Raw genomic sequence first — 12604 nt, 5'->3', positions numbered from 1 at the left:
GGTAGTGGTCGGAGACTTGGAGGGGAGTTGCAGTGAGATTAGTAGAAGAACAGCATCTAGTAAAGATGAGGTCAAGCGTATTGCCTGCCTTGTGAGTAGGGGGGGACGGTGAGAGGGTGAGGTCAAAAGAGGAGAGGAGTGGAAAGAAGGAGGCAGAGAGAAATTAGTCAAAGGTAGACGTAGGGAGGTTAAAGTCACCCAGAATTGTGAGGGGCGAGCCATCCTCAGGAAAGGAACTTATCAAGGCGTCAAGCTCATTGATGAACTCTCCAAGAGAACCTGGAGGGCGATAAATGATAAGGATGTTAAGCTTGAATGGGCTAGTGACTGTGACAGCATGGAATTCAAAGGAGGAGATAGACAGATGGGTCAGGGGAGAAAGAGAGAATGTCCACTTGGGAGAGATGAGGATTCCAGTGCCACCACCCCGCTGACCAGATGCTCTCGGGGTATGCGAGAACACGTGGCCAGACGAGGAGAGAGCAGTAGGAGTAGCAGTGTTTTCTGTGGTAATCCATGTTTCCGTCAGCGCCAAGAAGTCGAGGGACTGGAGGGTAGCATAGGCTGAGATGAACTCTGCCTTGTTGGCCGGAGACCGGCAGTTCCAGAGGCTGCCGGAGACCTGGAATTCCACGTGGGTCGTGCGCGCTGGGACCACCAGGTTAGAGTAGCAGCGGCCATGCGGTGTGAAGCGTTTGTGTGGCCTGTGCAGAGAGGAGAGAACAGGGATAGACAGACACATAGTTGACAGGCTACAGGAGAGGCTACGCTAATGCAAAGGAGATTGGAATTAAAATGGGGAAGCGAGGGAGCAGGGCCTCCCTCACTAACCATTCACTGAAACACTCAAATATAACTTTTCCAACTTCCACTTTAGAAATTATAATTGATGTAAACTACAGTGGTTCAATGTTTCCAGGAATAGGCTCAAACTTAGTTTATTCAGCTAGATAACTTGGTACAGTATTCTTCCGTGAAACCCACCCAGTGCACCGTGTCCTACCCTACCATGTAATACAACACTCTCAAAAATACAAATAAATAAATAAAATCATATTAAAAAAAAAAACACTCCACTCCACTATTGAAATATATTTAGTCCTTCCTTAGGGCAACAACCTGAAAGGATGGGACACCGCCACTTAACACACCCTGTAACTGTTCTGATGTCATGTCTCGCACATCCAAATAACTCTCATGCAAAACTACAAATCACTGCAAGCTTCTGCACTTTATCTCTAGCTGACAACTTGGCTAACTGGTATCGTGTCAATTTAAAACTTGCACAAGACAGTTGTCAGAATTGTCCATTTAAAGAAATGTAGCCAATTTAATAATTACTATATTTAGCTAACTTTAGTTAGTTAATCCAGAGATTTTTACCTTAGCCTCGATTTGGCAGTCTCGTCCAGATCATCATGGCATTTGTAGTTCTTTATGATAGTCACATTAGCAGCTAATTAGCATTTCATTTTTGTGTGGTAAATACAGGCAAATATATTGACAAGTCACCTTGTCCTAGAGAGATTTACACAGTTCTCAAAATGTCACACTATGGTAAGCCTACACGAAACACAGCTCATATCTTAAGTGTTTCTAAAATCCCCTATGGAAAAAATAAATGGTGGAAAACAATTGTAACTACTGTATTTCCTTGTTTGACCGCTAGGTTTTATGGGTACTCTGCTTCAGAAGCTAGTTTATATGTAAAGTTTACCTTATATGACCGACCAACAGGTACAGCAGCGCCCTCACCTGCACGTTTATCATTAGTTACTACAGCCACAGTCATAAACCCTGCCTATTTCTACAATTGGTCTTCCTAAAATGTGATTTTAAACCTAACCACACTGCTAACCCTAACCATCAATTACGAGCAAACATTTTTGTTTTCATGAATTTTATTGTGGGAACAAGGATGTTGCATGATCACTTTGTGGTAAATAGAGTATATTGCATAAAGGGCAAGGCAACACAATATAACAAACTCAGAACTTTTTTATTTATATATCTAAATAGTAGAAAATATAGATATTTTGAATAATCTCAATTTATTTAAAAATACAATTAAAATCATAACATTATTTTAACAGCTCATTGATTTACTTTTCTTAAGTAATAAACAAATAGTACCTCAAATATACTCCCATAGTGTTACTCAACAATATTAAGCATAGTATTATAACAAATAATGGCTGATTATAGAGTTCTATTACAGAAATCTGACAGAAACATTAGCATATGCAAAATAAGTCAGATACATTAAAAGGTAGAGCCTGATTTTATGAGCTAGTCCCAAATGTCGTTATTGAATGTATTTTGGATGCTGTTATTTCATTGTCTACAAGATACTTTGTCACATTGAGAGAATATTTTCTCTTTATTTTTTAAAATCTGGATATCACATACTTCAACGGTATAACATCAGAAACCACAATACAAAGCCAATTTTACATGGCAAGGCTTGTTTACACTGAGCTGCACCGAGGTCAGAACGCAATCATGGTTACATTAAGACACCGTGGAGCCGGCGCGAGATATGGTCGGAAAACGTACCTCAATGCAGGGATGGGATATGTGACTGTACTCCATCCTACCTTTACCCACACTGCTCCATTGAGAAGATTGAAATACTGCTAGTTTTACGATAATGGCTGCGGTGGCTACTGCTTGCTAGTATGAGGAGGAAAAGGGTGATTGCAATCCGACCTTAGTGCAGACAAGCGTAACGGTATCTTCTGCCAAGGCTTTGTGGTTAGAGAGAAGAAAATACATTGACTACTTGTAATAAAAAAATGTAAAAATATTACCACAATTTGTCAATGATATATGTACTTATTTTATCATAGCTTGCATTCCAACAAATGTAAACAAATGAAATAACAATGAACAAAACAATATGAAAGCTGTCTAGAGTATCTCTGAAACAGTCTGTCGTGGTAGAACCCTTTAACGCTCCTGTGTTAAAGCTTGTTTAGCACCCTCTTCACTCTTGTTTGAGCCCTCCCAGTCTTCTCAGTAAAACCAGAGGTATGATGAAAGAAGTTGAGCTGATAATGAAGCAGGTCTCTGCTCCAGCAATCCAGTAAACTGCAAAGCAAAAAAATAAAATAGACATTCAGCAGAAATGTTATGAAATTCTAATTATTTACAAATCACAGCCTTTGACAACTGACATCATACTTCTGCCCTCTTACAAAATGTGACATTCAATGCAGAAAGTCACCTGAGGATGCCACTATGGGGCCCAGTGCTCGAGCCAGGGCTCCTAAACTACGTAGGATTCCCATCACTGTGCCCTTCTGATTGGCCGAACCTAGAAGAGGAGTTTCATGTTACACAATGACACAATGATTCGATTTGTGTGTGTGTGTGTGTGTGTGTGTGTGTGTGTGTAAGAGAGAGCGAGTGCATATTGGTTATGATAGTACAGTTAGAAATCTCACCATGATCTGAAACCAGCGTTGTCAAACAAGGGACAACAATGGCAGCAGCTGTGACAAAGAAGATGTTTGAGTAAAGGAAAATCACCTCAGGGATATACTTAGTTTATTTTTTAAATGACCTTTGAAGATATGAAAACTTACCAAATGAGTATAAAATCAAACCTATGTAAACCATCTTCAAATTCCATGCCAGTCCAATGAGAGCAAATGCTGGAATCAGTAATAGGATTGCCTAAAATACATTAAGAATACTGACTTTGGCAACATTTTCTATAGCAGAGCTAATCTTGAGTATTTAAAAGATTTCTTGATGCTGATTTCCTAGCCATGTAGTAATGAGTACGATATTTACCAGACGAACAGTCCTGATGTGATGCCCTGGTTTGATCCTACGGGCATATCCTCCTTGGATCAGTGCCATGGTGATACCCATGAAGAAGAACATCTTACCCTGCTGCATGCTGCAAAAATGGAAGAGTATCGTAGCACAGTTGAAGGAGTTAAGGTAGCCTCTTTTTTGGTTGAACAGATTCAAACAAATTCAAGTGTAGGGAGCTAAATAGACTGAGGATTGACCTTCCTTGTCCCTAAACCCATACCTTGTAAACTGGAACCGTTGATGGGTGAGGAAACTCAATGTAAACTCAAGACCAGAGAAGAGGAAGAGATATGTGAAGTAAACGAGGCCCAACACTTTCAGGTTCTGCATTTCTGTTGTCCAAGAGAAAATAGACAGGGACAAATAAAAAAGGCTTTGTGGTACATTTCAACACAACATTTTGGTTATTATGAAGTACTTTCCATAGATTCTTGTCCATCTTACTAAGCATAAATCTTGACAAGATATACATTATTACAGACTAGCGGGTCTTTATTTATTACTGTATGTATATTCATAGATATTTTATACTGAACAAATATATAAGCACAACATGTAGTGTTGATCCCATGTTTCATGAGCTGAAATAAAAGATCCCAGAAATGTTACATATGAACAAAAATCTTATTTCTCTCAAATGTTGAGCACAAATTTGTTTACATCCCTGTTAGTGAGCGTTTCTCCTTTGCCAAGATAATCCATCCACCTGACAGGTGTGACATATCAAGAAGCTGATTAAACAGCATGATCATTACACAGGTGCACATTGTGCTGGGGACAATAAAAGGCCATTCTAAAAATGTGCAGTTGTCACACAACACAATGCCACAGATGTCTCAAGTTGAGGGAGCATGCAATTGGCATGCTGACTGCAGGAATGTCCACCAGAGCTGTTGCCAGAGTTTTGAATGTTAATTTCTCTACTATAAAGTCGCCTCCAACGTTGTTTTAGAGAATTTGGCAGTACACCCAACCGGCTTCAACAACTGCAGACCGCTTGTAACCACTGCAGTTTGGCGTCGTAACTGAGCGGTTTGCCGATGTCAGCGTTGTGAACAGAGTGCCTCATGGTGGCTGTAGGGTTATGGTAGGGGCAGGCATAAGCTACGGACAACGAACACAGTTGCATTTTATTAATGGTGATTTGAATACACAGAGATACCATGACGAGATCCTGGAGGCCCATTGTCGTGCCATTCATCTGCCGCCATCACCTCATGTTTCAGCATGATAATCCACGACCCCATGTCGCAAGAATCTGTACACAATTACTCAAAGCTGAAAATGTTCCAGTTCTTCCATGGCCTGCATACTCACCAGACATGTCACCCATTGAACATGTTTGGCATGCTCTGGATTGACGTGTACGACAGTGTGTTCCAGTTCCCGCCAATATCCAGAAACTTTGTACAGCCATTAAAGAGGAGTGGGACAACATTCCACAGGCCACAATCATTAGCCTGATCAATGCGAAGGAGATGTGTTGCGTTGCATTAGGCAAATGGTAGTCCCACTAGATACTGACTGGTTTTCTGATCCACAGCCCTAGCTTTTTTTTTGTTGGTATGTAAACAACAGATGTACATCTGTATTTCGTCAGGTGAAATCCATAGATTAGGGCCTAATGAATGTATTTCAATTGACTGATCCCTTATATGATCTGTAACTCACAAAAATATATGAAATTGTTGTATGTTGCGTTTATTTTTGTTCCGTGTATTTAGATTGTCAATTATTTCATACTGTACAAATATCACATAAATCAATATGTACTCACTCTCTTTAGAGGGTGGGTCCTCTGTCCTTGTGAGGGCAGAGAAATGGAACAGAGCCACTGGGTTGAGAAGATCTCCTGATTCCTGTATCCCAGAGGTCACTGAGGAAACCTGGGTCTGAGCAGATACCAGTCTTTGTCAGAAATAATAAACAGAAATGCTTACTAATATGGATTAAACACTGTGTATAGTATCATTGCAATAAAACATTACTGGGAGAAGATAATAGTGAATGACCAAGGCTTTTACTTTCTGTGCAATGAAGCACACTGCCCAACCCGTGATGAGTTTTGAGTGTGCCGTTTTCAGTTTCTCCTAAGAGGTATACCAATGAAATCACACCTTGTTCTGCTTTGGCAGGGTCTCTGGCAGCATAACAATGATGAAGAGTAGGTCAGCAGCACTGAAGACCAGGGCCAGTACAGCTGGGCCATGGTAGAATACCTCCTCCTTACGGGAGTTAATGGCAAAGTAGGCCCCCATCAGTGGGCCTACCGTGAATCCCAACGAGAAGGCAATTCCAACCATCATCTAACAACAAAAAAATATGCATTGCCAAATTAAAATAATGCATACAGGAGGCCAAAAGAAAGACCAACTAGTGTATTAGTGCAATACAGAGCAGCATAGTCCGTGGTTCATTATACTATTAAAATATAAATCTCCTTTCAATTAAGATCTTTCAATCCTGAATGGCATATACTGTACTGTATGGCTTTAAAAAAAATCCTAGCATGAGCTTGATGCACAGTGCTTACCATTCCCTTGTTTCGTGCCTTCGGGCAAGGAAGGTCAGCAATCATGGCAGTGCAGAGGCTCACATTACCCTTACAAATACCCCCAATCACCCGAGACAAAAGGAACATGCTGAAACTACGGGAAACTGCCCAGACTGCATAGGAAGACATCAATCCCAACTGGAACACAAACAAATACCAATTAAAACCATATTAAATCAGGCAGGCAAACTGGGCAAATAACACACCGAAATGGACAGAGAGAGTTGCCCAAGATAAGTAGTGATATGTTAACCAGTTTCATAGCCATGAAAAAGCAATAGAAATATTCTTAATTGGCAAGTCACTTATTTAAATCAACTACATTTCTATAACATTGCACAAACTGTGGTAAGAATGAGTAGCGGTTTTCTGCCGTAATGATCCGATGCAGCCCCAGTTAAAGGGGACGACACGAACTGCAGCAGAGAGAAGAGTGATCCAATCAGACCTGAAGAATAGAATGTAGAGAGCATAATCTGTAATTATGGTCCTTTCTGGTTGAGCGTTCTGGCAAATTTTAAGACATAACACAATATCTGGTCAATTTTAAGTCACACATTTTAATACACAGACACCACACTATTTCTGACATTCACAAGACAAGCTAGTATTTTGAGCAATGCCATTTGTCTAAAATATAGACATCAAAATATCTTGCTCAACTGTAACAACCACATGTAGTTAAATAAAGTGTGTTGTGTTACTGTACCTCCAAAGAGGACACTGTTGTATTTTGTTTCCATCGGAACTCCGACAGCTTCCCTGAACCAGTCCACAATGCTCTGTAGTGACTGATAGACACTGTCCTGTTAGAGGGAAAACGGGAAAATATTTTTTACAAATGAGTGCAAGACCTGAATCTGATAAATTTCACACACACGATCAGCTGACAGGTTTGTCATTTTGTTACGCTGTCTCATGGGAAAGTTTAATCACACAAAGCATGCCTTGTCCTCACTAGAGTGAGGCCCCAAATTCTGTGTACAAAGAAACCCATCAAATGTCAGAATCTGGAGTTGGCACATTACCAAAATGGGAAATTGCATTGATAACCCAACATTATTGCAAATATAATGCTTGTCTTTCACAATATAGTACAATGACATTAAAGTATTTAACTAATGATGATAATGGGGAGGAAAATTTAGATTTTAAGAGGGGAGCTCACATTTACTATTAACAGACATTGGCCGTGTTCCAGATAATTAAAAACCGTGATGACTGATGTATCATGGGTAAATTTAAAGTTGGCTGAAATGTTAAACTGTAATATAAAGGACAGCTCACTTAACTCAGACAAACATGAGCACTTACCTCTGTTTGGCCATAGTGGTCCAGTATAGATGGGAGGAGAGGTAGAATCAGGGTGAATCCCAGTAAGTCCAAGAGGAGGGCAAAGAAAACACTCTTGATGACTCTTGAGGAGCCAACGGCCTCTTCAGATCCCATTTCACTTGACATTCCTCCTTTCTGATTAAACTCCTTCATTAAACAAAAACACAGGATTTTTTAAAATTATAAATTGTATGGGATGCATACATGGGTGTCAGCGCCTAATGGAGATGTTAGTAGGAAACTTTTTTGAATGAAGTTTTTGAAGACGAAATGGCACTGCACTACTACCCGGCTAGCGGCCAGTCCTCAAAAAGGGATATAGTTTGAGATACCCCAACCGCGGTAGAACAAAACACAACCATGTCTCTTATGTCTACCATTTATGAAATGGATGGTTGTGCAAAAATATTTTACTGCAAAAGTGATTAAATTGATAGATCGTGACACCCCTTAAACTAAAAAAGTGCAGAATAATGCCTGGCTGGAGGGAGGATGGGCAAGCTCTGATATTGCAAATATTTGAAATTCAAGTAGTCTGTTCAGTTGTCTGCACTACATAAACAAACAGCATTAGATCTTAATTCATCTTGGAAATATAGACCCGTAAACACAGAAATACAATAGGCGGAAATATCAAGCATGAATATTTATGATGAATGCAAGCTTTACTTTTTGGTATCTGATTAATATACATACTATCTTTTGATGTTGTGGCTATTGTAATCTAAATCAGCTCTAAGACATTGAAAACTGTATTTTTTTGTTCAGTCAAAGGTTCGTCTGTGGATTTTATTTGTTCAGCCCATACTCTTGCAATTACATTAGAGATACTGGGGTGCAAAGGAGCAAGATAAATAAATAAATACAGTATGGGGATGAGGTAGTTGGATGGGCCATTTACAGATGAGCTATGTACAGGTGCAGTGATCTGTGAGCTGCTCTGACAGCTGGTGCTTAAAGCTAGTGAGGGAGATATGAGTCTTCAGCTTCAGTGATTTTTGCAGTTCGTTCCAGTCATTGGCAGCAGAGAACTGGAAGGAAAGGTGGCTAAAGGAAGAAATGGCTTTGGGGGATGGTCTGGTGCACTCTTATGCTGTTCAGGTTACGCTGGCACATTGCTTTTTCCAGAAAATCATGTCTACCATCCTGACTGTCTGCCCTGGAGTTGCTGTATATGTTGACATAATGGTGTATGGGGAGGATGCAACCACACACACGATGACAAGCACATAAGGCAGGTAAGTACAGTGGGGGAAAAAAGTATTTAGTCAGCCACCAATTGTGCAAGTTCTCCCACTTAACAAGATGAGAGAGGCCTGTAATTTTCATCATAGGTACACGTCAACTATGACAGACAAAATGAGAAAAAAAAATCCAGAAAAATCACATTGTAGGATTTTTAATGAATTTATTTGCAAATTATGGTGGAAAATAAGTATTTGGTCACCTACAAACAAGCAAGATTTCTGGCTCTCACAGACCTGTAACTTCTTCTTTAAGAGGCTCCTCTGTCCTCCACTCGTTACCTGTATTAATGGCACCTGTTTGAACTTGTTATCAGTATAAAAGACACCTGTCCACAACCTCAAACAGTCACACTCCAAACTCCACTATGGCCAAGACCAAAGAGCTGTCAAAGGACACCAGAAACAAAATTGTAGACCTGCACCAGGCTGGGAAGACTGAATCTGCAATAGGTAAGCAGCTTGGTTTGAAGAAATCAACTGTGGGAGCAATTATTAGGAAATGGAAGACATACAAGACCACTGATAATCTCCCTCGATCTGGGGCTCCACGCAAGATCTCACCCCGTGGGGTCAAAATGATCACAAGAACGGTGAGCAAAAATCCCAGAACCACACGGGGGGACCTAGTGAATGACCTGCAGAGAGCTGGGACCAAAGTAACAAAACCTACCATCAGTAACACACTACGCCGCCAGGGACTCAAATTCTGCAGTGCCAGATGTGTCCCCCTGCTTAAGCCAGTACATGTCTAGGCCCGTCTGAAGTTTGCTAGAGAGCATTTGGATGATCCAGAAGAGGATTGGGAGAATGTCATATGGTCAGATGAAACCAAAATAGAACTTTTGGGTAAAAACTCAACTCGTCGTGTTTGGAGGACAAAGAATGCTGAGTTGCATCCAAAGAACACCATACCTACTGTGAAGCATGGGGGTGGAAACATCATGCTTTGGGGCTGTTTTTCTGCAAAGGGACAAGGACGACTGATCCGTGTAAAGGAAAGAATGAATGGGGCCATGTATCGTGAGATTTTGAGTGAAAACCTCCTTCCATCAGCAAGGGCATTGAAGATGAAACGTGGCTGTGTCTTTCAGCATGACAATGATCCCAAACACACCGCCTGGGCAACGAAGGAGTGGCTTCGTAAGAAGCATTTCAAGGTCCTGGAGTGGCCTAGCCAGTCTCCAGATCTCAACCCCATAGAAAATCTTTGGAGGGAGTTGAAAGTCCGTGTTGCCCAGCGACAGTCCCAAACCATCACTGCTCTAGAGGAGATCTGCATGGAGGAATGGGCCAAAATACCAGCAACAGTGTGTGAAAACCTTGTGAAGACTTACAGAAAACGTTTGACCTGTGTCATTGCCAACAAAGGGTATATAACAAAGTATTGAGAAACTTTTGTTATTGACCAAATACTTATTTTCCACCATAATTTGCAAATAAATTCATTAAAAATCCTACAATGTGATTGTCTGGATTTTTTTTCCTCATTTTGTCTGTCATTGTTGACGTGTACCTATGATGAAAATTACAGGCCTCTCTCATCTTTTTAAGTGGGAGAACTTGCACAATTGGTGGCTGACTAAATACTTTTTTCCCCCCACTGTAGGTGTTCACTACAATGAACCAACACAACTTGACAAGAAATGTCAACAACTTAGTGGGCCTTCACATGTCATAGGAATTACAGCTCTCCAATGTTAATGCCATCCTAAATCTCCCAGTCTGCTGCCCTGAAGGGTATACTACGATTTAGGCTAGATTTATTTAACTTTTATTTAAGCAGGGAGTCATGCTAAGACCCAGTCTCTTTCGCTGATGAGCCCTGCATGACCACATCAATAAACAATTACACTATACATACACTGAACAAAAATGTAAACACAACATGTAAAGTGTTGGTCCCATGTTTCATTAGCTGAAAAAAAAAAAAATCCCCAAATTTTCCATACGCACAAATTTGTTTACATCCCTGTTAGTGAGCATTTCTTCTTTGCCAAGATAATCCATCCACCAGAGGGGTGTGGCACATGAAGAAGCTAATTAAACAGCATGATCATTACACCGGTGCACCTTGTGCTGGGGACAATAAAAGGCCACTCTAAAATGTGCAGTTCTGTCACAACACAATGCCACCGATGTCTCAAGTTGAGGGAGCATGCAATTGGCATGCTGACTGCAGAGAATTTGGCTGTGCGTCCAACTGGCCTCACGTGTAACTACGCCAGCCCAAGACCCTCCACATCCGGCTACTACACCTAAGGGGGGGTGGGGGGGATGCTGAGGAGTATTTCTGTCTGTAATAAAGCCCTTTTTTGGGGGGAAACTCATTCTGATTAGCTGGGCCTGGCTCCCCAGTGGGTGGAGCCTATGCCCTCCAAGGCCCACCCATAGCTGAACCCCTGCCCTGTAATGTGAAATCCATAGATTAGGGCATTATTTATTTCAATTGACTGATTTCATTATATGAATTTCAACTCCGTAAAATTGATTTTTTTGTTCAGTACATATACACAATACATGAAAAGCAAACAAAACAACAAAAGCAAAACACTATCATATCAAATAAACATTATTCAGAGATGAAGTTATCAACAATGTCGTGTGTAATTGCGGGCTATTCTTTGGGTGCTGAAATTGTAGTTTTTGATAAAGACGTCGGAGCTCCAGTCTGCTCACACCAGTCGCCGCTCAGCTCTACGGTAAATAGTGGTTGATTTTAATCGGTTAGCGAAATGCTTGTTTACATCCTTATTCAGTCGTCCTCGCCAGACGGTGGATGTGCAAGTCTCTTCACAGAGAATGAGTTAACGACAAAACAAGGTGGTGAGGCAAGACAATGTTCGAGGAAGTAGGAAATAATATAATTCCATTCATGACCAAATAAACTCAAAACCTGACTACATTTGAAGATTGGAATTATATGGATATTATTACGTGTGACAGACACATAACATTAGACAGATAGGCTAAGCCTACAAAGTTGGATAACACCTATGGATAAAATGCGTTTTAATAAAGTACAACTCAAAGGTTACAATGTATCGCAAATGGAAACAGGGGTATTCATTGCATCCTAAAGTTGTGAGCAAATTAATTCAGTTATTGTAATCATAGTTTGTTATAGCTGAATAAACTCAATGATAAAATCCTTGACTGGGGAAAGAAGTGCAATAGTTTCTGATGAACTCCAACGGTTCATCAGAAACTTCCTTCACCATGGAGTTGAGTTTAGTTGTTACAATGTGATCAGCCATGCATGGAGATTCCCCATACATTTTACTTACCCTCAATCCAGTGGCATATCAATTTGCGAGGAGCTTGCTTTAGGGTTGTGAACTCGTCTGATTCTCGAAGTCTCCAACTGACTGGACCAGGAAGCGGTGTCTTGTTTCATTTATCATTTACGATGACAAGAATGTGACGTATGCGCACAGAAGCAAGGCCTCCACTGATCCAAGCATGGGTCAGTTCTGTGCGGACTCTTTGCGTCATACCTTACCCTAAGGTAATGTACACTTCAATGGGATAGGGAGGTCCCAATGAGCCGCTTACCACCGCGCATGTTTCAACGCCCTGCGCCCAGTTTCCCAAAGGCATACATTTCGTTAGAACCATCGATCTCAATGGTTCTAACGATAAACTT

General features: G+C 40.8%; 1 protein-coding gene across 1 annotated transcript; it reads right to left on the bottom strand.

Annotated features, from left to right (window-relative positions):
* Positions 1 to 1883: 1883 nt before the first annotated feature.
* LOC115164754 (major facilitator superfamily domain-containing protein 10) lies at positions 1884 to 12362 on the bottom strand. Its single transcript, XM_029717521.1, has 13 exons — positions 12246 to 12362; positions 7694 to 7861; positions 7089 to 7185; positions 6724 to 6827; positions 6359 to 6517; positions 5943 to 6131; positions 5603 to 5717; positions 4046 to 4157; positions 3799 to 3907; positions 3588 to 3678; positions 3447 to 3494; positions 3227 to 3316; positions 1884 to 3090 (listed from the first exon to the last, which is right to left on the bottom strand). The coding sequence occupies exons 2-13, from the start codon at positions 7838 to 7840 to the stop codon at positions 2987 to 2989; spliced, it is 1365 nt and encodes a 454-aa protein (XP_029573381.1). The 5' UTR covers positions 7841 to 7861; positions 12246 to 12362; the 3' UTR covers positions 1884 to 2986.
* Between the last annotated feature and the right edge of the window lie 242 nt (positions 12363 to 12604).

Source organism: Salmo trutta, chromosome 27 (assembly GCF_901001165.1).
Source record: "Salmo trutta chromosome 27, fSalTru1.1, whole genome shotgun sequence".
Classification (NCBI taxonomy): Eukaryota; Metazoa; Chordata; class Actinopteri; order Salmoniformes; family Salmonidae; genus Salmo; species Salmo trutta.
Note: the sequence above shows the minus strand (reverse complement) of the source record. Positions and strands in the feature narration are given on the sequence as shown.